Genomic DNA, 25,260 nt, shown 5'->3' on the forward strand with positions numbered 1-25,260 from the left:
ATGCAGAGAGGGGGAGGAGGTGAGCAATGACCATCATATACTGAGTATGACGGATCCCATGTTATTCATACACAGGTGATGCCTATTATTATTAAGATGGAATAGTAAAATGGGCATGCTCTGTGACCTGTGCAGGGGGGGGAATAATGCAGAGAGGGGAGGAGGTGAGCAATGACCATCACCTACTGAGTATGGTGGATCCTATGTTATTTATACACAGGTGATGCCTATTATTATTAAGATGGAATAGTAATTTGGGTATGCTCTAGGATCTGTGCAGGGGGAATTGTGCAGAGAGGGGGAGGAGGTGAGCTTTCTCCATGGCCTAAAGAGAACACCGTGAATGCTGTTACCTATAATGTGTATTACAACAGTTTTGCCTTAGCCAATAGAAAGAGATGACTGTGCGGGCGCTGGGACAACATGGTGCCATGACATTGCACTACTAAAAAGACCTCAATCAAACAAGGAGGTGGGGCTAGGTAGCAAATAACGCAAATAAGACCTGTCCCGCCCTTGCAGTCTCATTTGCATAACTTTCATTTCCTCAGAATTTTCAAATCAGGGCAGAAATTTGTTTTAGGACTCTAAAGCTCCAACAATGTTCCTTTAAAGAAAATTCTAACAGCGCAGAGCTACAAGTGGGTCCCACGTTGCCTTCATAACCCCAGAAGACCCATCATGTAGCGAGAGATGCATTTCACCCGGCGATAACCGGCCATTGCTCCCGGTGCTCGGACAGACACTACCGGAGAACCAGATTAGTGAAGACAGAGTTTGGATGCGAGACGTGTTTACAGGAATCTCGGAGCATCTGGAAGCGTTCACCAACTAAACAGGTTGTTATGACATTCAAGAAAAACATATAGAAGTAAACCGTGCCCAGAAATGGAAGGAAAATTACACATACATATAATCTGAGCCGAGGAGCAATTGCCTGGACTCGCTAGAAAACATCCACAAATAAGTATGATTCACCCGACAAATCGTGAAAAACATGGGAACAAAATGCACGGAACCACAACCAGCAGAAACACCATTCTGTATAACACCATTCACACAGTCGTGGCAAACGGCTGCAAATAAGACACATTGCAGCCCATAACTGGGATCCGGAAAGAACACAAAAGGGACAGGAGCCTTGGCTTTATACTTCTTAGGCTACTTTCACACTAGCGTCGGAATCTCCCCGTCGCAATGCGTCGGGAAGAGATTCCGACGCTAGCGCTTGACGCATTGCACAACGGATGCAGCGGATGCATTTCTCCGGCGCATCCGCTGCCCCATTGTGAGGTGCGGGGAAAAAGCGGTCCGTCAGGAGCAAAAAACGTTACATTTAATGTTTTTTGCTCCCGGCGGTCTGCCACAACACAGGCTGGATGTGAGGTCTGTGTTTCCTCCCAGTAATACAGGCTGGATAAGAGATCTGTGTGTCCTCCCAGTAATACAGGCTGGAGGCGAGGTCTGTGTATCCTCCCAGTAATACAGGCTGGATGTGAGGTCTGTGTGTCCTCCCAGTAATACAGGCTGGATGTGAGCTCTGTGTGTCCTCCCAGTAATACAGACTGGATGTGAGATCTGTGTGTCCTCCCAGTAATACAGGCTGGATGTGAGCTCTGTGTGTCCTCCCAGTAATACAGGCTGGATGTGAGATCTGTGTGTCCTCCTAGTAATACAGGCTGGAGGTGAGGTCTGTGTATTTGCCCAGTAATACAGGCTGGATGTGAGGTCTGTGTATCCTCCCAGTAATACAGGCTGGATAAGAGATCTGTGTGTCCTCCCAGTAATACAGGCTGGATGTGAGCTCTGTGTGTCCTCCCAGTAATACAGGCTGGATAAGAGATCTGTGTGTCCTCCCAGTAATACAGGATGGATAAGAGATCTGTGTGTCCTCCCAGTAATACAGGCTGGAGGTGAGGTCTGTGTATCCTCCCAGTAATACAGGCTGGATGTGAGGTCTGTGTGTCCTCCCAGTAATACAGGCTGGATGTGAAGTCTGTGTGTCCTCACAGTAATACAGACTGGATAAGAGATCTGTGTGTCCTCCCAGTAATAAAGGCAAGATAAGTGTCCTTCCAGTAATATAGGCTGGATGTAAGGACTGTGTGTTCCTCCCAGTAATATAGGCTGGATGTGAGATATGTGTGTCCTCCCAGTAATACAGGATGGATATGCGGTCTGTGTTCTCCTCTCAGTAATGCAGGCAGGATTTGGGGCCTGTGTCTCCTCCTGGAAATACTGGCTGAATGTGAGGTCTGCTTGTCCTCCCAGCAATTCAGGCTGGATGCTAGGTCAGCGTGTCCTCCCAATAATACAGGCTGGATCTGAGGTCTGTATAGCCTCTCTGTAATACAGGCTGGATGAGAGGTCGCTGTGTCCAGGATACTATTGTCTTCACTAGCACTCAGGTATCAGCACAGCTTCATTCCTGGAGAGATTTCCTTTTGATATGCCGCTGACTAAGAGCGGTCATAGTCAAGAGCAGAGGTCCAATGATGTATGTCAGATTTTGGAGTCCAGCTATGTAAAGACAATTTTACTTAGTTTTTCTGCCACTAGGCAACTTAAACAGTGTGAAGGTGTCCATAGCCTTTAGAAACAAAAATGTAACTTTCGAAAACCCCTTTAAGAGTTTTTCATTTATCACACGCAGCTTTTGAGACCACGTCTTTAGGCCAGAAATATAATCCATTGGCGTAATGATTATTCACATTCACAAAGTGATCTTTTGCTTGGGCAAAATACTGGTGGGAATAGCGCCAGGGAGCAGCACTAAAGCACAGTAATTAGGTAGTGGTTAATCTGTCCCTGCCCAGTACTCAGGTTTGCAATGTCAGATCTCTTTTATTTTAGATGTTCTCACCCATTAGGGTGACTAGACACCAGCATTGCCGAGTACACGGGATGTATGGAACATTGGGATCCAGGGACAGGAAACACGAGCACTACATGTACAGCGTGGCCTGTGAAGCTCCAAACCGAGAGACACATTTCAATGAGCATCATTGTCTCCGGCTGTTTCAAAATTAGGTACGGGCACCGTGCCAGAGCAGGAGAAACGTTTAAGCAATCACAAAAACCTGTAGACAAGTAACATAAAAGGTCATGAGATGCCAGGTACCACCCCGACTCAAACCCCTTTCATAGTCCTGTGCCAAGTTAACAAGTCTTGACTGACTCTGTTAGAAGAAAGGCGGCGTCCTACTCAGAGATTTCCCTCAAGGACTAACGAAAAAGTAGTATTAAAAAAAACAAACAAAACAACATTGCAAATTCTCACAAGATGAAAAGAAAAATAAGAAAACCCAACAAGAATGAGACACGAGGACGTGAAACGCACATGGATGAATCACCGGCTACATCCGAGCGCCGCGACAGAACACAAAGGTCGGGAACGATGTCCTGGAGTTTCCAAACTCGGTAAAGGGAATTTTTGGTATTTTGGTCACTGGAGTACCGACATTTAGACAACTAAATACAACCCGGGCAAAATAGAGGATGACACTTGAGTTGAGAGCTGGTCCTACTGCAAGGTCGCTGCCAAAATCTTCTCCCCATGAAGGTCACCAACTCTTCAATGATGGCTTCTTGCCCGGTTGGTTGGTTGGTTTAGCTAAACTAAAAAAAAATTCCACTTTGTACATGTAGATTTATTTTTTTCGCTAAAAGAATCCACAGTAGACAACCCCAGGCTTTAATCACTGGGACCAACAGTGATCGGCTGAAATCCACGGAGACGTGACAGAAGTAGTGAATAAGAACAGACGAGAGGGAACCACAGCAAAGACAAACAAGCACATTTTCAGGACATGGGCTCATCACCACTTTGTGTCCAGGTGACCCGTGGACCCCACATCTGCGTAAGTCTCCCACCAGCCATTAAAATCGGGACACAACCAATATGTATTGGACCCTCCCTTACCAAGGGCTCCATAGAAGCCGCACGCGCTGCCTCGATGCTACGTGCGCCTGGATCACATTCTCTGCCTTGTTTTTGCCCTTGAAAAGTATCTGAAAATAAGACAACTTGCAAAGTAAACTTTTAAAGTATCAGAGGCAATGAGTTCTGTGAACTTATTTTCTTACCGAATTAAAGGGATCATCCAAGGACTAAAAATATCGTTAAAAGGGGTCAGACTGGTTAAAACAATTAAAGCAGTAGTGCTCACCTTCGCCAATCCCCCTCAGCTCTGGTCCAGTTCTCACTGGTTTCCACTTCTTGGTCTTGTCATCACACCCATTCAATCATTGGCTGCAGTGGTGACTCTCCTGAGCCAGTGATTAGCTGCAGCGGTGACTCTCCTGAGCCAGTGATTAGCTGCAGCGGTGACTCTCCTGAGCCAGTCATTAGCTGCAGCGGTGACTCTCCTGAGCCAGTCATTAGCTGCAGCGGTGACTCTCCTGAGCCAGTCATTAGCTGCAGCGGTGACTCTCCTGAGCCAGTCATTAGCTGCAGCGGTGACTCTCCTGAGCCAGTCATTAGCTGCAGCGGTGACTCTCCTGAGCCAGTCATTAGCTGCAGCGGTGACTCTCCTGAGCCAGTCATTAGCTGCAGCGGTGACTCTCCTGAGCCAGTCATTAGCTGCAGCGGTGACTCTCCTGAGCCAGTCATTAGCTGCAGCGATCACTCTCCTGAGCCAGTCATTAGCTGCAGCGATCACTCTCCTGAGCCAGTCATTAGCTGCAGCGATCACTCTCCTGAGCCAGTCATTAGCTGCAGCGGTGACTCTCCTGAGCCAGTCATTAGCTGCAGCGGTGACTCTCCTGAGCCAGTCATTAGCTGCAGCGATCACTCTCCTGAGCCAGTCATTAGCTGCAGCGATCACTCTCCTGAGCCAGTCATTAGCTGCAGCGGTGACTCTCCTGAGCCAGTCATTAGCTGCAGCGGTGACTCTCCTGAGCCAGTCATTGGCATTTCCATACCTTCTTGCTTTGTCGAGTCAGGACTAAGGAGAAATACTCGCCCTCGCTGATCTGGTTCCCACCGTATCCAGATACCGTCTCAACACAATGGAAATGTCTTATGATCTTAGCTACAGCAGAGCCACCCGGTCAAGGATTAGGGCAGAGATTTTCAGAGTATCAATGTGGAACCAAGAAGGTACAACCCAAATAACAAAAAAGTTGGGCCGCTCTTTAAAGTGTAAAGAAGAATGCGATGATTTGGAAATCTCTTACCTCCGTTCATTATCACACAGAACAGATCAGAAGGTGACCCTCGGACATTTTTCCATTTTATTTAAAAAAATGTACTAAATCTACAAATTTATGGCAGTGACATCTCAGAACGGCTGTTCCCGGGCAGTGTCCACCATTGTGCCCAGGTCATGTCCATCAATGTGCCAAGGATGTGTCCATGATTGTTGCCGGGTCATGTCCACCATTGTACCAGGGTCGTGTCCACCATTGTACCAGGGTCGTGTCCACCATTGTGACCGTGCCTTGGTCATCAATGTGCCGGATCAATGTCTATCATTGCGCCGGGTCGCGTCCACCATTGTGCCTGGGCAACGTCCACCATTATCTCCGGGCTGTGCCCTCCAATGACCAGGCGCTTTGTTCCCAGGCCGTTTCCACTATTGTACCAAGGCTGTGTCCACCATTGCACCGGGGCCTTGTCCCCAGGCCGTTTTCCCTATAGTGCGTGGGCTGTGTCCACCATTGCACCGGGGCCTTGTCCTCAGGCCGTTTTCCCTATAGTGCGTGGGCTGTGTCCACCATTGCCCTGGGGCCTTGTTCGCAGGCCGTTTTCCCTATAGTGCGTGGGCTGTGTCCACCAATGCCCCAAGGCCTTGTCCCCAGGCCATTTTCCCTATAGTGCGTGGGCTGTGTCCACCATTGCCCCGAGGCCTTGTCCCCAGGCAGTTTTCCCTATAGTGCCTGGGATGTGTCCACCATTGCACCGGGGCCTTGTCCCCAGGCAGTTTTGCCTATAGTGCCTGGGCTGTGTCCACCAATGCCCCGAGGCCTTGCCCCCAGGCCATTTTCCCTATTGTGCATGGGCTGTGTCCACCAATGCCCCGAGGCCTTGTCCCCAGGCCGTTTTCCCTATTGTGCATGGGCTGTGTCCACCAATGCCCCGAGGCCTTGTCCCCAGGCCGTTTTCTCTATAGTGCCTGGGCTGTGTCCACCATTGCCCCGAGGCCTTGTCCCCAGGCCGTTTTCTCTATAGTGCCTGGGCTGTGTCCACCAATGCCCCGAGGCCTTGTCCCTAGGCCGTTTTCCCTATTGTGCATGGGCTGTGTTCACCAATGGCCCAGGGCCTTGTCCCCAGGCCGTTTTCCCTATTGTGCCTTGGTTGTGTCCTCCAATGTAAAGGGGCCTTGTACACGGGCTGTCTCCCCTATTGTCCCTGGGCAGTGTACACCAATGCCTCGGGGCCTTGTCCGCGGGCTGTCTCCCCTATTGTCCCTGAGCAGTGTACACCAATGCCTCGGGGCCTTGTCCGCGGGCTGTCTCCCCTATTGTCTCTGGGCAGTGTACACCAATGCCTCGGGGCCTTGTCCGCGGGCTGTCTCCCCATTGTCCCTGAGCAGTGCACACCAATGCCTCGGGGCCTTGTCCGCTGGCTGTCTCCCCTATTGTCCTTGAGCAGTGTACACCAATGCCTCGGGGCCTTGGCCGCGGGCTGTCTTCCCTATTGTCCCTGAGCAGTGTACACCAATGCCTCGGGGCCTTGTCCGCTGGCTTTCTCCCCTATTGTCCCTGAGCAGTGCACACCAATGCCTAGGGGCCTTGTCCGCGGGCCGTCTTCCCTATTGTCCTTGGTCAGAGTACACCAATGCCTCGGGGCCTTGTCCGCAGGCTGTCTCCCCTATTGCACCTGGTCAGTGTACACCAATGCCTCGGGGCCTTGTCCGCGGGCTGTCTCCCCTATTGTCCCTGGTCACTGTACACCAATGCCTCGGGGCCTTGTCCACAGGGTGTCTCCCCTATTGCACCTGAGCAGTGTACACCAATGCCTAGGGGCCTTGTCCGCGGGCCGTCTTCCCTATTGTCCCTGAGCAGTGTACACCAATGCCTCAGGGCCTTGTCCGCTGGCCGTCTTCCCTATTGTCCCTGGTCAGTGTACACCAATGCCTCGGGGCCTTGTCCGCGGGCTGTCTCCCCTATTATCCCTGAGCAGTGTACACCAATGCCTCGGGGTCTTGTCCGCGGGCTGTCTTCCCTATTGCCCCTGAGCAGTGCACACCAATGCCTCGGGGCCTTGTTCACGGGCCGTCTTCCTTATTGTCCCTGGTCAGTGTACACCAATGCCTCGGGGCCTTGTCTGCGGGCTGTCTCCCCTATTGCCCCTGGTCAGTGTACACCAATGCCTCGGGGCCTTGTCCGCTGGCCGTCTTCCCTATTGCCCCTGGTCAGTGTACACCAATGCCTAGGGGCCTTGTCCGCGGGCTGTCTTCCCTATTGTCCCTGGTCAGTGTACACCAATGCCTCGGGGCCTTGTCCGCTGGCCGTCTTCCCTATTGTCCCTGGTCAGTGTACACCAATGCCTCGGGGCCTTGTCCGCGGGCTGTCTTCCCTATTGTCCCTGGGCAGTGTACACCAATGCCTCGGGGCCTTGTCCGCTGGCCGTCTTCCCTATTGCCCCTGGTCAGTGTACACCAATGCCTAGGGGCCTTGTCCGCGGGCTGTCTTCCCTATTGCCCCTGGTCAGTGTACACCAATGCCTCGGGGCCTTGTCCGCTGGCCGTCTTCCCTATTGTCCCTGGTCAGTGTACACCAATGCCTCGGGGCCTTGTCCGTGGGCTGTCTCCCCTATTGTCCCTGGGCAGTGTACACCAATGCCTCGGGGCCTTGTCCGCTGGCCGTCTTCCCTATTGTCCCTGGTCAGTGTACACCAATGCCTCGGGGCCTTGTCCGTGGGCTGTCTCCCCTATTGTCCCTGGGCAGTGTACACCAATGCCTCGGGGCCTTGTCCGTGGGCTGTCTCCCCTATTGTCCCTGGGCAGTGTACACCAATGCCTCGGGGCCTTGTCCGTGGGCTGTCTCCCCTATTGTCCCTGGGCAGTGTACACCAATGCCTCGGGGCCTTGTCCGCTGGCCGTCTTCCCTATTGTCCCTGGTCAGTGTACACCAATGCCTCGGGGCCTTGTCCGTGGGCTGTCTCCCCTATTGTCCCTGGGCAGTGTACACCAATGCCTCGGGGCCTTGTCCGCGGGCTGTCTTCCCTATTGCCCCTGGTCAGTGTACACCAATGCCTCGGGGCCTTGTCCGTGGGCTGTCTCCCCTATTGTCCCTGGGCAGTGTACACCAATGCCTCGGGGCCTTGTCCGCTGGCCGTCTTCCCTATTGTCCCTGGGCAGTGTACACCAATGCCTCGGGGCCTTGTCCGCTGGCTGTGTCCCCTATTGTCCCTGAGCAGTGTACACCAATGCCTCGGGGCCTTGTCCGCTGGCTGTGTCCCCTATTGTCCCTGAGCAGTGTACACCAATGCCTAGGGGCCTTGTCCGCGGGCTGTCTCCCCTATTGTCCCTGGTCAGTGTACACCAATGCCTCGGGGCCTTGTCCGCGGGCCGTTTTTCCTATTGTGGGCTGTGTCCACCAATACCTCGGGGCGTTGTCCGCGGGCCATCTCCCCTATTGCCCCAGAGCCATATCTACCATTGTGTAACATATTCTCTGTTTTTAACAATAGTCTGCCTCCTCACCTCCCCAACATTTACAATTGCTGGAGTTTTTGAAGAGGACCGCTGTCTCCTTCTTGTCTGATGTTGGAAACTCGCTGTTCCACAGTTCGGGGTCTTGGTCTCATAATGCACCAAATGTTTTCTATTGCTGATAAGTCCGGACTGCAGGCGGCCGGTTCATCGCTGAGCTCTTTCTGTGGCGCCGTGCCGTGTGATGGATGCAGTGTGGGGTCTAGTGTCGACCTGCTGAAAAATGCACGGCTTTCATCTTTTCTTTACATTTTACAGTGACCCTACTTTTTTGGAATTGGGGTTGTAAGTTTCCGGAAGTCGAGGTGTGGGGAGTCGGGTAGTGCCAGTATTACTGGCTCAGTGACCTGCTCAGCCGTAGATTGGCAGAGTGGTCATTTCTGGTGCAATGAGATGAACCATGAAGTAGAGCTCTATTGGAATCGGGTGCATCTTGGACCCGGTTCTGCGTGGGATCGGTAATGACGAGTTTTTTTTCTTTTATTTCTTTTACCCAGTCTGAGACCTTTTAGTACTTTTGGATCACCCTGGACAATCCCCAAATATTTATCCCAAATAAAATGACCATACAAACCTTACAATGCTCCGGGCTTTCAGAAGAAGCCATGACAGTGTATGCGCGTAGTTTGCGCTGACAAGCACAAATACATCGAGCTGGACAATAGCTTGGAAAAGCTTAACCCCTCTGTGGCTGACAATGTACGATTCCCCCATGCCGCCATGACCCTTTCGGTGACAAAGGGGTCATTTAAAGCTCTTTATCCTCCCTTTCTCCAGTCTGTTTGGCCTGAAGAGGCATTTTGCTCATCTGCCTACAGGGTCTGCTGTCAGATAGCTGAACTTAGCCAGCAAATAAAGAGGGAACGTCTCTTTGATCAAGGCGACTCCTATTGAAGTGTGCGAGACACCCGGCGCTGTCCCCTCCTCAGAGTCACTCTCCATAAAGAAAGGACGTAGTAGGAAACAGCCGAAAGGGATAGAAAGAGAAGAGAGGTCAGGTTGGATGTTGGCGGAGGTTATTGGGGGTGTTGGGGCTCCTCCGGTTACTGGTTTGGCCGGCACATCCTGTCCGGAGGATCCATGCCGAGTCTTGCTGGAAACGTCCGAACACGAAGAACGTACCGGTAATAAGGGACAGTAGCCTGGCGCTGACCCATACAATCCACCTTACTCATCATACACCGAGTTACACAAGCTCGGCCTCGGAGAGAAACGTTCATCCTGCGATCACAGGTATTTGTACAACTCCGCCTGTCATCGGGGAGACATTGTTCCTCCTGACACAGCCATGCATTGATCTTCTTATGAAATGGTTAAACATTCCTGAGCCTTCTCCATCACGTGCGCTGCCCAATGACAGTCACATATTGCTTATTCCCATCATTAAATGTATCCCCTAATAGGTGATAACTTGGGGGTCGACTCCGACCACTGGGAACAGGAATGAAAGATGGAAATTAAGTGCCGCCGCCGCTCTATGAAAGCGAACGTGCGCTGCGGTCTACGAGCTATCAGGACACACGGGTAATCACAAGTCCAGACCTGCCGGATCTCCGAGACTTACATGTTGCCATGCAGGTAATTTTGGGGTCACAATTACGGTACTTTCACTATGGGGTGCTGTAGGAATAAGATAATGTGATCATCGGCCGCACAACATGCGTCCAGGTCTACGTTGTCATGAAGTTTCAAGTTAAAGGGCTTGTACCAAGTGTATAAATTATCTCATGCACCCATCAAAACTAAAAGCGGGGCTTTGCCGAGCGGACGGCGAGCATGTGGACCTCGGTATGACACTGTCTCTAGGACTGTCAGAGAAAGCAGAGTACAGCACTCGCCTATCTGCAGCAGACCCATAGACTAGAAATGGAGGCCTATGCCATCCAGATGGGGCTTCTCAGGATTTGAGGTGATCTCAATAATCAATAAGTTATCCCCAATCTTAAAGGACAGGGGGATTGCGTATAAACTTGGGACAAACCCTTTAAAAGACAAACAAATCCTGTCCTTTCTCTGCGACTGTTGAGTTTGTGCATTTTAAAAAGTTTAGAAAAAAAAAGTAGAACTTTGGGAATGAGAGTAGAATTAGGGCAAGTTCACACACGTCGGCTTCGCTGCAGATCATCTCAGTGAAAGATCCCCCTAGAAATCTGCAGAACACCGCGACAAAAGAATCAAGAAGAAGATTAAAAATAAAGGAATTTCCATTCACTTGAAAATCTGCAGGAAATTAGCAGGAATAATAAGTTATTATAGATACGTTCTTCCCTCTTGAGGTCAAGGAGGAAAATCTGCAACAATTCTGTAAAACTTGCAATGTAATAGCTCATCAAGTTTGCAGAACTTGCAGTAAATTACTGAGATTTTCAGAATCAAATTCTCTTGCTGTGATCGACGGAGAAAAATCAATCGATGTGGTGTAAATTCAGCTTTTAATGTGGCGAAGGGGGCGCATCATTGATCCTGCGTGGCCGGGGATCGGTGGGGTCCGCTGACTGATGTGGTCACGGGCCGGTGAAGTCGAACAGACGCCATTAATACGCCACTAGAAGAAATGATACAACGTTTCTCAGGAATGCGGCGGCGGAGTTAAAAGGAAACAATGTAATTATTTTATAGCCCCGGTTGTAACAAATACTGTTTAAATAGCCCTGGGGATAGAATTCTACATGGATTGTGATCTATACAGAGGCACCTGCTGAAACGGCCGCCCGCCCTCCCCTGCCCTCTCCGATACGCTCTGAACACTAAGCCAAGGGGATGTGTCTGTGCAGATACTGCAGCCGAAGGAGCGAGGTTGCATGCGGGTCACCGGAGGGCAGGTGTATGGGGAAAACCACCGGATCGCATGATCAGACAAGGCAGGGGGAGAGGAGCGAGAAGCCGCGCACCTGCTGGATGCAGGACACGCTCACGTGCATGCGTGCAATCATCGGGAACCTGCGGCGTCCAAGCACCAGAGATGCCAGAAAAACACACAAATGGTTATAAAAGATTATAACCTCCATTTTTACGGTGGTCAGTCACTCTCCCAAGGACGGAGTAAAGGGTGTCCGTCCTCCTGAAGGACTCTGCAAGGCATGGAGGGGCCACTGCTTGTGTTCTCATCTTCATGAGCAGGAGCGCACTACTCCCCAGCTTCCCTGCTTGATCGGGGGACGCTGCGCTCCTGATGGATGACAGTTTGGATGACGCCGCCCGTCCGACCTGTGCGCTCCTGTTCTGATGATTGCCGAGCTCCTCGCTGGACTGAGCAGTCGGGGATTGGCTGCAGAGGTCATATGTCCACCCAGGGGAAGAAGAAACTAAAAAAAACATCAGGTGACCACTGCAGTCAATCATTGACCTCAGCGATGTCCAACACGTCCTTGCAGCAACCAGTGATTGGCTGCAGCGTTCACATCTATGCCCGGACAGAGCAGGAAGTACAAAGACTGGCAGAGAACCTAAGATGTAACGGGAGAGTCTTGTATCATTTTACACCATTCTGAGTGTTACGGTATTTTTTTTCATTTGTAATTTGGCTAGATAACTCATTTAAAGGACACAATCCCTTTAAGGACCCAGAGAATGGGTATGAGACATAATATTTTCTGATCCCCGTTGTTAAGAAGGGGAGTGTTGATCCCGCTAGTATGAAGGCATTTTACACACGTCATGCATGTCCAGGAGGGAAATCTGAAGGGTACGGCGCGCGCCCCTCCTCCGACATCTGTCAATGGAATGGGAAAACCCTCCTAAATGTCTGGTAAGAAAAGAGGGGGCTCGTATAGGAGGCGACACATGAACGAGCACAACCTCGGACCACAGTCACGGACCCCAAAATCCATCAGGGGCTCCATGCTGAAGCTTTGGATATTACAAGACATCCGGCTCTCGCTGTTATCAGCCAGACGAGACGGACAGAATCTCCTAAAAGGATTTAAGGAGCAGAATGCTGAGAATTAGACCCCAGCTGTCACTTCGGCCCTGTGGCATCTGCACAATCTGCTTCATCAGATCCAAGACCTTCAAGCTGTAAGACGTGAGGATGTGAGGAAAGGAGGAGCAGCGGAATGACGAGAAGATTTCTCAGTTACAGAGCAGCACTGCTTGCTTTTTGATTTTCTAACATTTCCTGACAATCAGACACGACAGCGCCACGGTCAGCGACCGGCAGATAAGCAGCTGATGGACACCACAGGCGCCGCTTATCCGTGAGCAGAAAGTCCTGGAAAGGATGAAGGGCAGGAAAGGTTTTCTTTTTGGCTCCAATAACAGAACTACATGATCACTTGACAAAAGGATTCCTGTAAATCATTGCTTCGTCAGGATGACTTTTCTCACAAAATTAGTTTTCTGGTTACATGGGACGTAGAACGGCAATAAAGCTGACACCCGTCCTGTGGTGATCGGACGAGCCAGCGCTCAGAAATCGAGCTTTAAATCCCCATGCAAATCAGCGTCAAAGTGCATTGTGGGCGTGTCAGTGTATTGAAACGCCCCCAGTGCACCTCCTGGCTAATTTGCATGTGATATCTCCGCACTGGCTCATCAGATCACCAGAAGATAGATATTATTTGTATTGTTGTGCTCGGATCTATAAAGCCCTGAAAGCTTCCCTTTAAATGACTTTAGAATGAATCCGGGGGCTGAACGACCAGCGATTGCGATCAGTTATAGAGCCACTCAGCATCTTTCATTGTAACAGCGGATTCCACGAACCGATCCTAAATGACAGAAGTCGATCTTACTGATCTTTAGTAGCCAGAATGGCATAAGACAATATACAACGCAGGTTTACACGGGATCACGTCTACTCAGCAATGGTTCCGTGACTTCATCAAAGTCAGAGAATACCTGGTTTGCGCAATGCAGACATATTTCCTGCCACAATGTAACCGGATCCGGTCAGAATGTAACATCAGATCTCATGATCGGCACAAAGTAACAGAAACCCGTCTCCACCCAAAATAACTCTGCTAAAGAGGTCGATCAGCGCTCGACAAAAGGCCGATGCAAACTGTGTACAGGGAACAATCGATCGTTACAGGGGTTGTTCACTCTTAGTAAAGTGGATTCCAAATACTTCCTGTAATGTAAAATAACTAAATCAGAAAGTTCTCACCCTCCCCAGGTCCATCTGCTCTGATCTCAGTGCATAGGCTGTGACATCACCGCTGCAGCCAATCATTCAGCTCAGCGGCTCATGTCGTCCACATCACCCTAACCCAAGTGGCCGGATGTAAGAAGAGCACAGAGCGGCCGTTCTCGGTTACTAAAGCTCAGCACCGAATCCCATCAACTGGAGCAGAGCTGCAGTACCGGGAACGGCCACAACATGGAGTATGGAGCTGTACTGATCCGGCTCCATACAATCATTACTTCCGATCGCTGACAGATCTGATAACAGCTGATCGGTGCGGGCGTCGGGTCTCTTAAAGATAGGTGCTCAATAGCGAAGTAATGGACAACCCCTTTAAGTGCATCTACTTACAGATCCATGACTAGAGGGCGAGATCAGGAAGAAACGCGGCGTCTTACCTTTAGAAATAACACTTCTGTCTAAAGAGTTTTTTCTCCCGATTCGCCATCCTCCTTATGGGAGTAAGAAATGGGACATTTTTGGAACTTTTTGAAAAAGTCGCAATTCGTGAACTAATTGATCAAGATTTTTAAAAAAGGCGTAAGTGGTGGAAAGCAGCAGCAAGTCACAAATTGTAGTGCAAAAATTACAAGAGTCAAAATTTGCAACACTTTGACGCCTTGGTCTGTACTAATCCCAACTGAGTACGTCTTCAAGACTGGAAAAAAATTTAGTAGTCACAGTAATACGTGATGCAATCTTCACCCTGCGGCTCTTTGGGAGCTTAGGAGAGGAAGACATGAGATGTCTGTTCCCAGCTCGGCTGACTCTGGCTCTGGGGGGCTTCCCAGGGGGTCGCCTGTTGAATAGTTTACCAGATATTGCTTGTAACATGGAGAGGGAAGGGTCAATCTTATTAACCTCTTAATTACCAAGAGCCTTTGAAATAACCAAGTGTAAACACAAAATCCTGACTGTTGTCTTCTTCAGGACTCATCTGCTCATGGTGCACGGTACTGCGGAGATGTCTCCCCTGCTCCAACATGTGTCAGCAGTGGTACCACTGTACAGATGCTTGGCCCCCAATAAAGAGACACCCATTTTTTAGACATCTGATGTGACAGTCTTGCCATATGCAAATCAGGCTGAAAGTGCACTAGGGGCGTGGAAATGCACTTGGGACTACTTCTTCCCAATGCCACTGCTGCTAGCCCAGAATTTTCTCATCTCTGCGGTCAAGGTTGAACAGTTATTTCTGTCTTATGTCAGAAGTGCACTGCTTCTCTGCCCCCGACTTCCTGCTTGGTCAGGAGTGGTGCGATCCTGAGTAATTGACCGTTCAGATCAGCAGTGTCATTGCACCGCTGCCCAGTTCTGTGCTGTCACAACTGTTGTCAGGAGTCCCAAGACCAGGGGCTCCTTCCCTGTCCCTAACACTAGGAGCGCGCTAGCTCACCCTGTTCCCCGGATTACTTCTGATGGTGAAGACGCCGGGACCACATACCTCGTCTTACCTCCTGGATCCTCCATAGTTCTGTACCTTTCCCCCACCCAGGGAAGATGGGAGTAGTAGTGTACCATAATACACCAACAAGGTAATAAGAACAGGGGTAATGAAAAATACCAATCATACAAATATACTCACACAAACTGAGGTATGCAACGGGGAGTGGAGGATGGGGTTAAACCAAAGTAGAAAGAAGGGAATTATCACAAATCCAAAACCTAGCAACAGTGACAGATAAATCTACCAAACGCCTTCTCCAATATTAACCACCAACAACCTCCAGCATAAGCTCTCTCTCCTAGTGTTTCTCCTAGTGTTTCATCACCCATCCCCTGCTGACTGTGAGCCCTCGCGGGCAGGGTCCTCCCTCCATATGTACCCGTGTGCCTTGTTATTTGCTCATGTTTAATGTGTTTGTCTATATTTGCCCACTTTTTCACATATAAAGTGCCATGGAATAAATGGCGCTATCAAAATGTATAATAATAAATAATAAATAAACTACTCTGACAATGAGTGCTAGCCAGGGCCCAGATTATATAGGAGATGGGAGGGGCTAACAGGGCACAGCTGAGAGACTAAATGCAGGAAAGCTTCCAGGAGCTCTCAGCTGAGCAGATTAACCCCTGCACTGCTAGAAAGAAACTTACACCATTTAATATGAAGGTGAAGTGCTTCTAATCAGTGCAGGAGTAGGAGAAATCAGACGCTGCGGTCTTGTGGCTCCTTTCTGTAGCTGTAAACCCGTGGTGACATGTGCGCTCTTGATGATGTTGTATAAGGCAGCCATGCTTTTGCAGCATCTGGAGGGCAGTGGCACTACTGAGGCTGGCCACATCTGGAGGGCAGTGGCACTACTGAGGCTGGCCACATCAGGAGGGCAGTGGCACTACTGAGGCTGGCCACATCAGGAGCGCAGTGGCACTACTGAGGCTGGCCACATCAGGAGCGCAGTGGCACTACTGAGGCTGGCCACATCTGGAGGGCAGTGGCACTACTGAGGCTGGCCACATCTGGAGGGCAGTGGCACTACTGAGGCTGGCCACATCAGGAGCGCAGTGGCACTACTGAGGCTGGCCACATCAGGAGCGCAGTGGCACTACTGAGGCTGGCCACATCAGGAGCGCAGTGGCACTACTGAGGCTGGCCACATCGGGAGGGCAGTGGCACTATTGAGGCTGGTCACATCAGGAGTGCAGTGGCACTGAGGCTAGCCACATCAGGAGCGCAGTGGCACTGAGGCTAGCCACATCGGGAAGGCAGTGGCACTGAGGCTGGCCACATCAGGAAGGCAGTGGCACTATTGAGGCTGGCCACATCAGGAGGGCAGTGGCACTATTGAGGCTGGCCACATCGGGAGGGCAGTGGCACTATTGAGGCTGGCCACATCGGGAGGGCAGTGGCACTGAGGCTAGCCACATCGGGAGGGCAGTGGCACGGAGGCTAGCCACATCAGGAGTGCAGTGGCACTGAGGCTAGCCACTTCGGGAGGGCAGTGGCATTGAGGCTAACCACATCAGGAGCGCAGTGGCACTGAGGCTGGTCACATCAGGAGTGCAGTGGCACTGAGGCTAGCCACATCGGGAGCGAAGTGGCACTGAGGCTAGCCACATCAGGAAGGCAGTGGCACTGAGGCTAGCCACATTGGGAGGGCAGTGGCACTGAGGCTAGCCACATCAGGAGTGCAGTGGCACTGAGGCTAGCCACATCGGGAAGGCAGTGGCACTGAGGCTAACCACATCAGGAGCGCAGTGGCACTGAGGCTAGCCACATCGGGAAGGCAGTGGCACTGAGGCTATCCACATCAGGAGCGCAGTGGCACTGAGGCTATCCACATCAGGAAGGCAGTGGCACTGAGGCTAACCACATCAGGAGCGCAGTGGCACTGAGGCTATCCACATCAGGAAGGCAGTGGCACTGAGGCTAACCACATCAGGAGCGCAGTGGCACTGAGGCTATCCACATCAGGAAGGCAGTGGCACTGAGGCTAACCACATCAGGAGCGCAGTGGCACTGAGGCTATCCACATCAGGAAGGCAGTGGCACTGAGGCTAACCACATCAGGAGCGCAGTGGCACTGAGGCTGGCCACATCAGGGGCGCTGAAGTTGGCCACATCAGGAGTGCTCCAATGATCCTGACCAATTTCATTCCAAGCTCTACTGGAAAGAGCGCTGCGTATATTATGCCATCACTGCTAAACCACAGAGCTGGCCAATCCGTTAGGCAACGAGCTGTAAAAACAAATCTGCAGAGAACGCTGGAACGTCTGGCAGTCCATTACGGTTGAACGTCTGCCGGGCGATGTTCTTCTCTAGTTTGAGCATGTTTCCTCTGGATTCTCCGCTTTCTTCCCACACGGCAGAACATATTGATAGATTAGTATGTGCCGCTGTGACAAACACTGCTGAGAATGGCGACAATCTGAACAACGCTGCAGAAACTGTTGGCGTTCTATAAGCAACCTAAATTTAAAAAAAAAAGCTGGGGACTTGCCCAAAGTTCTGAAAAGACCAGCTACTTCAATGCCTTCCCAAGTTCAAGAACTGACTAGAACAAAAGGCGCTTATTCTCCTGATGTAACGTGTAAACGGCAGATCATTAAATGCTTCCAATGCCCTGGAGGTGAAAGCTGGAGAGAGCAAACATCAAACAATTGACCTGGAATCCAGCCGTCATAGCAGAAGAGGGGACGTGCGAGCCCCAGGGGGGATACGGAAGCCAGGATCATGTCGCTCAGCGCAGAGATGAGAGGAGGGATACAGGAGCATATAACGAACGAGCCAACGATGGCGCCAAACATGAAGAACATATCCAAGTACGGAGAGGGCTGGGACGGGAAATAATGGCAGAGACAAAAGGCGGAAATATCTACAGGACATGGCAGGAGTGGTCGGATATGTACCTGCATTGTGCTCCCTGTTCAGACCACCATAATGGCCATCACTTAGCGGAAAAGGACCAGAAATTCATATCAGGGCTCCCATCAACCCAACGGAGGACTTTGGCCTTAATATGGACCCCAACAGAACAGAAAGTTACCACTACTGTGTGGATAGGTGATTACTTTCAGTATTGGGAGCAACGTATCCCACCCAATGCAATATAGTGGGGTCCGAGCTACTGGGATGTCCAAGATAGAGAGGACTCTATTCACTGTCTATGGGACTTCTGAGGACAGCCGAGCTCAGCGCGGAGATGGATGGGACTCACCCTTTAAGGTCTTCAGATTTCTTCCCAGTTGGGTGATGATATGGCTGATGTGTAAAGCCCACCACTGCCAGTCAATGCTCCTAGCCCGCTTAACGAGATGGGCTGCACCTTGCTTCCAGGACCATAGGAGACCATAGGTCCTATGACCCCGGCCTGTCCATTCCTGGCCGTCACATGCTCCTCGAGTCTAGCAGAGTTCTGGTAGGAGCCATGTGCCGGTTATCTGGACTCTCATGGTCTTGATGAAGATTTGTGGCTTCAGCCATATTCTTTGCTCGGCCGTATTTTATATATTCTAAACATGATTTGGTTACGGTTTTTGAGTCATTGCTCAGCCTTATGGTGATGCATCAGAGGCGTCCCGAGGACGGAGGACACAGTGTGTTATATACGGAGTAAAGAAGGAATACTCACTACTCGGAGAAGAACTTGGCGATGCTGCTGGGCTCAACCTCATCTTTATGCTCCAGGAGCTGGGTGAGGGCATCCTCCATGTAGGTCAGGACGTGTCTCTGAGCTGCAGAAAATACAGAGCGGAGAGGACGGAATTAATTATGTGCTATTATTTCCATAGCCCAGAACACAAAATCCCACAAGTCCAGAGTCAATTACATTCCATGTCCTGAGCTCAGGGTCTGAGTGCTGCGACTACCAGGAGCGACCATGGAGGGCCCAGCGCGGCCGCACATTACACCCGATAATCTGCCTCTGTAGGGGAACGTCCACAGAAACCATCTACTGAATAGGTGATAAATGGTCAGATCAGCGCTGGGATCGCCACCAATCGCTAGGATGGGGTCTTGTGTCTCCACTGACAGGAAAAAAAGTGGTGCAAGCGGCCCCCCATTCCAAGTCTATGGCACGGATGAACACAGTCAAATGCTTGACAAACGTATCTGCAATCCATCATCTCAGCTCTGCTACACCCAAGTCTCCAGTACCACTGCTCAGCTCTGCTACACCCAAGTCCCCAGTACCACTGCTCAGCTCTGCTACACCCAAGTCTCCAGTACCACTGCTCAGCTCTGCTACACCCAAGTCTCCAGTACCACTGCTCAGCTCTGCTACACCCAAGTCTCCAGTACCACTGCTCAGCTCTGCTACACCCAAGTCTCCAGTACCACTGCTCAGCTCTGCTACACCCAAGTCCCCAGTACCACTGCTCAGCTCTGCTACACCCAAGTCTCCAGTACCACTGCTCAGCTCTGCTACACCCAAGTCTCCAGTACCACTGCTCAGCTCTGCTACACCCAAGTCTCCAGTACCACTGCTCAGCTCTGCTACACCCAAGTCTCCAGTACCACTGCTCAGCTCTGCTACACCCAAGTCTCCAGTACCACTGCTCAGTTCTGCTACACCCAAGTCTCCAGTACCACTGCTCAGTTCTGCTACACCCAAGTCTCCAGTACCACTGCTCAGCTCTGCTACACCCAAGTCTCCAGTACCACTGCTCAGCTCTGCTACACCCAAGTCTCCAGTACCACTGCTCAGCTCTGCTACACCCAAGTCCCCAGTACCACTGCTCAGCTCTGCTACACCCAAGTCCCCAGTACCACTGCTCAGCTCTGCTACACCCAAGTCTCCAGTACCACTGCTCAGCTCTGCTACACCCAAGTCTCCAGTACCACTGCTCAGCTCTGCTACACCCAAGTCTCCAGTACCACTGCTCAGCTCTGCTACACCCAAGTCTCCAGTACCACTGCTCAGCTCTGCTACACCCAAGTCTCCAGTACCACTGCTCAGTTCTGCTACACCCAAGTCTCCAGTACCACTGCTCAGTTCTGCTACACCCAAGTCTCCAGTACCACTGCTCAGCTCTGCTACACCCAAGTCTCCAGTACCACTGCTCAGCTCTGCTACACCCAAGTCTCCAGTACCACTGCTCAGCTCTGCTACACCCAAGTCCCCAGTACCACTGCTCAGCTCTGCTACACCCAAGTCTCCAGTACCACTGCTCAGCTCTGCTACACCCAAGTCCCCAGTACCACTGCTCAGCTCTGCTACACCCAAGTCCCCAGTACCACTGCTCAGCTCTGCTACACCCAAGTCTCCAGTACCACTGCTCAGCTCTGCTACACCCAAGTCTCCAGTACCACTGCTCAGCTCTGCTACACCCAAGTCTCCAGTACCACTGCTCAGCTCTGCTACACCCAAGTCTCCAGTACCACTGCTCAGCTCTGCTACACCCAAGTCTCCAGTACCACTGCTCAGCTCTGCTACACCCAAGTCTCCAGTACCACTGCTCAGCTCTGCTACACCCAAGTCCCCAGTACCACTGCTCAGCTCTGCTACACCCAAGTCTCCAGTACCACTGCTCAGCTCTGCTACACCCAAGTCCCCAGTACCACTGCTCAGCTCTGCTACACCCAAGTCTCCAGTACCACTGCTCAGCTCTGCTACACCCAAGTCTCCAGTACCACTGCTCAGCTCTGCTACACCCAAGTCTCCAGTACCACTGCTCAGCTCTGCTACACCCAAGTCCCCAGTACCACTGCTCAGCTCTGCTACACCCAAGTCTCCAGTACCACTGCTCAGCTCTGCTACACCCAAGTCCCCAGTACCACTGCTCAGCTCTGCTACACCTAAGTCTCTACTACTCCAGTAACACAGGTCAGCTCTGCTACACCCAAGTCTCCAGTACCACTGCTCAGTTCTGCTACACCCAAGTCTCCAGTACCACTGCTCAGTTCTGCTACACCCAAGTCTCCAGTACCACTGCTCAGCTCTGCTACACCCAAGTCTCCAGTACCACTGCTCAGCTCTGCTACACCCAAGTCTCCAGTACCACTGCTCAGCTCCGCTACACCCAAGTCCCCAGTGCCACTGCTCAGCTCTGCTACACCCAAGTCCCCAGTACCACTGCTCAGCTCTGCTACACCCAAGTCTCCAGTACCACTGCTCAGCTCCGCTACACCCAAGTCCCCAGTACCACTGCTCAGCTCTACTACACCTAAGTCTCCAGTACCACTGCTCAGCTCTGCTACACCCAAGTCTCCAGTACCACTGCTCAGCTCTGCTACACCCAAGTCTCCAGTACCACTGCTCAGCTCCGCTACACCCAAGTCCCCAGTACCACTGCTCAGCTCTACTACACCCAAGTCTCCAGTACCACTGCTCAGCTCTGCTACACCCAAGTCTCCAGTACCACTGCTCAGCTCTGCTACACCCAAGTCTCCAGTACCACTGCTCAGCTCCGCTACACCCAAGTCCCCAGTACCACTGCTCAGCTCTACTACACCTAAGTCTCTACTACTCCAGTAACACAGGTCAGCTCTGCTACACCCAAGTCCCCACTACGCCAATACCACTGATCAGCTCAGCTACACCCAAGTCCCCAGTACTCCAGCAACACAGCTCAGCTCTGCTACACCGAAGTCCCCAGTACCACTGCTCAGCTCTCCTCAGCACCCAAGTCCCCACTACGCCAATACCACTGCTGAGCTCTGCTACACCCAAGTCCCCACTACGCCAATACCACTGCTCAGCTCTCCTCAGCACCCAAGTCCCCACTACGCCAATACCACTGCTGAGCTCTGCTACACCCAAGTCCCCACTACGCCAATACCACTGCTCAGCTCTGCTACACCCAAGTCCCCACTACGCCAATACCACTGCTCAGCTCTGCTACACCCAAGTCCCCACTACGCCAATACCACTGCTCAGCTCTGCTACACCCAAGTCCCCACTACGCCAATACCACTGATCAGCTCTGCTACACCCAGTACTCCAGCAACACAGCTCAGCTCTGCTGCACCCAAGTCCCCAGTACGCCAGCAACACAGTTCAGCTCTGCTACATTCAAACCTCCAGTACCACTACTTAGCTCTGCTACATCCTGCTCTCCACAACCTCAGCTCAGCTCCTCAGCTCTGCTACGTCTGTCCAGCTTGACTTCACCAGCTCAACTCCATCGGCGATACAACTCTATCCACAACTCCTCTGCTGCTCCGGTATCATCTGGTCACACTGCTTGAGACCTGATCATCCAGGCCAGAGACTTTGTGGATCCACCTCACCAGGTGAGAGGCGATAAAAGGTTCATGGTAATGGTTAGTGATGGGGATGCGATCTAACGATTATCATGTATCAATATGGAGACTGCCCCTTTAACACTTTCCGGGGTCTTCATACCATTGCTGCATGGATAGAGCAGAACCTTAGTACTCACCGATGCGACCTCCATTGCTGCTCTATGGATGGAAACACTCAGCTACAAGCATTGCCCCTAAAGTCCAACCACCAGGTCACTGAAGCGGGGGCACAGAGCGCTACCCCCCGAATACGCAGCATGGGGCGAATGTTAGACAAAGCAATGATGTCCTAGTGAGTGGGAGATCTCGCACATCGATCGCTGGGGTCACAGGAGAAAACAATGTGGAGCCATCTATAAAACTTTATGAAAAAGGTGAGAAAATAAATCTTTTATGAATATTCTGCTTCTCGGCCAATATTCATCACATTTCTTGTTCTCCAGTCGTTGCCCCCTGGAGATTCATTCCACGTGGGCCACAATCTAATGTCAAGTATCACTTACTGAGCTACCTGACCTACATACTTGTATGACCTGCAAACCCTCCTGCCATGTAATAAATCACAGACACACACAAATCCCCCATAGCCAACCTGGGCCATTAAATCGCAAGCAGCCACTTAGAGGAAAAAATAATATTGACACTTTCCTTTTGGAGCGCCTGGCCCTTTAAAGCTGTAATTACATGGTGTTAACCCTGTAACGTCTCATAAATTGTTGATGTGGAGCCCGTGATCTGCTCAGAATCAGGGCCGTCACAATCCTGAGTGCTGAACGCATTTCCCATGACTTGAGAGGTTTACAATTCTGTGCACAATATAGGGTTAATAAGACAAAGTGAAGAGAAAGAGGTGGTGTAAACACGACCTGTCAATTGCCATAAATACGTAATCGCTTTACCTGGTGTAAATCCCGCCGTTCTCCTGAATCCGGTGATGTTTTTATTTTCTTCCTGCGCCTCTCCGTTCCTGAGATACGGCCCTCTCTTCCCATTATACACATCTTATCAGCCAACTGGGAGTGGCTTCCTGTGGGCATGTTTATAGGGACCACACCCACTTAGTAACAAGACTAAATTTGTATACTGGGAAAGGGAGGCCGTATCTCAGGAACGGAGAAACACAGGAACAAAAGAAAAACATCGCCGGATTCAGGAGAACAGCGGCGTTTACATAAGGTACAAAAATTACTTATTTATGGTGAGTGACAGGTTCCCCTTTAAAAGGGTTTTATCACAATATAATAGGACAACATATTGCTAGGAGATGTTAAAGTTTTCTCATTGGTGGGGTCCAATTATCCTTGAAATAATGAACTTGAAGAAGTAGTTAATAGGGGTGTCTAGTTGGAAAAAAAGATTAAATATGCTTCAAATAGTGAATTTATACATTCGGTTGATACAGCTGAACTATCAAAGGTGATTCAGGGTCCTGGCAGCACCATGCTCGGATTGTGCTGAACACATCATCAGCATTGTGTGTGTGGAGGGGGCTGGCTAAGTCAACCCCATTTCTCTCTCGCAGCTGAGACACAGACATAAGGGGGTTGTTTGAGCTTTGGCGTGAGTATTCAACCAGCCCCCTTCATGAAGCGCTGATGACATGAAACGCTCCCCTGCGTAGAGCACACACCTGAAGAGGAGCAGCCGGGATCCGGCACTGTGCGGATATCTTCTGATCAGGACCCCTTTAATGACTGAACTCTATTAGTTAGTTGTATACTTTGCTATTTTAAGTATATTTTATGTACATGGACAATCCCTTGAAATGATGAGACCCCCTGTGCAGCTCCTTCCATGCTCACGGCCACAGCTGGTCGCAAAGCTCAGACCTTCTAACATTTATGGCCAATCCTTGCCATAAGCCATACTCATGTACTGCACATGGCTTAGCAGACGGCTCGCAATCAATGGGATTCTGGATTTTAAGGAGATCACATAGGTGGAACGATCCCTTAAGAAGCATTACCGCAAGCCGAAGGGTGATTGGACAGAATAGAGAATGAGAGGTCACCTATGACGATTCGGGAGACAGAGATTGTGTGTGATAATCTGCCATCAGAACGCTCGGCATAACCCCTACTAACTTAATGCCCCTTTGGCATAGGGTGACTATATGGGGACTGTATGGGGACAGTGGTGCCCAAAGGACTTCATACTTGTAAAACCACTAACACAAATCGTACTCACCCTCCCCGGGCCCAGCGCCGACTCTCTGCCGCTACTATGGTTCGTGTGTTTTGTCTACAGTGGTGACATCGTGAGTACATAACCGCTGCAGTCAATTACCGAACTTTGCAGTCCTGCTTATACAACTGACACTAGCCACCAAGCTCAGAGATTGGCTGCAGTGGTGATGTGCGAGGTAGTCATCATGATGTCACTGCTGCAGCCAAAACAGATACTGGATCAGTGAAGTCCAGGAACCAGGGCACCAGACGTCCTCAGACAGAAAAATCAATGTTTCGGCTGCTCAGGACCTTTATCAAGCTATAAAAAAAAAGAGATGCATTTCTATGGCTTGGTAAAGGCACTGCGTGGCCAAAACGTTGCGATTTTTCTGTACCAATGAAGATACAAAAGGAGGACGATTGTTGCCCTGGATTTCTCCGTATTGCTACATCATGTGTGCACGGACAACAGAGTGCTGCCCGGGACTTATCTACTGCAAGGTGGTCAGGCATTTAGGAAATAGCGACCACAATATTGTGCAGTTTCACCTGTCTTTCACTAGGGGGACTTGTCAGGGAGTCACAAAAACATTGAACTTTAGGAAGGCAAAGTTTGA

The 25,260-nt window shown here is 50.8% G+C and overlaps 1 protein-coding gene across 3 annotated transcripts in view; it reads right to left on the reverse strand.

Annotated features, from left to right (window-relative positions):
* Positions 1-25,260, reverse strand: part of CSTPP1 (centriolar satellite-associated tubulin polyglutamylase complex regulator 1) — a 168,959-nt gene that overhangs the window by 104,280 nt on the left and 39,419 nt on the right. For all 3 annotated transcript variants that reach the window (XM_069738592.1, XM_069738594.1, XM_069738593.1), the window contains exon 2: positions 18,859-18,961. In XM_069738592.1, the coding sequence (XP_069594693.1) occupies positions 18,859-18,961 (103 nt within the window). The remainder of the gene's footprint in view (positions 1-18,858; positions 18,962-25,260) is intronic.

Source organism: Ranitomeya imitator, chromosome 9 (assembly GCF_032444005.1).
Source record: "Ranitomeya imitator isolate aRanImi1 chromosome 9, aRanImi1.pri, whole genome shotgun sequence".
In the NCBI taxonomy this organism is placed as follows: domain Eukaryota; kingdom Metazoa; phylum Chordata; class Amphibia; order Anura; family Dendrobatidae; genus Ranitomeya; species Ranitomeya imitator.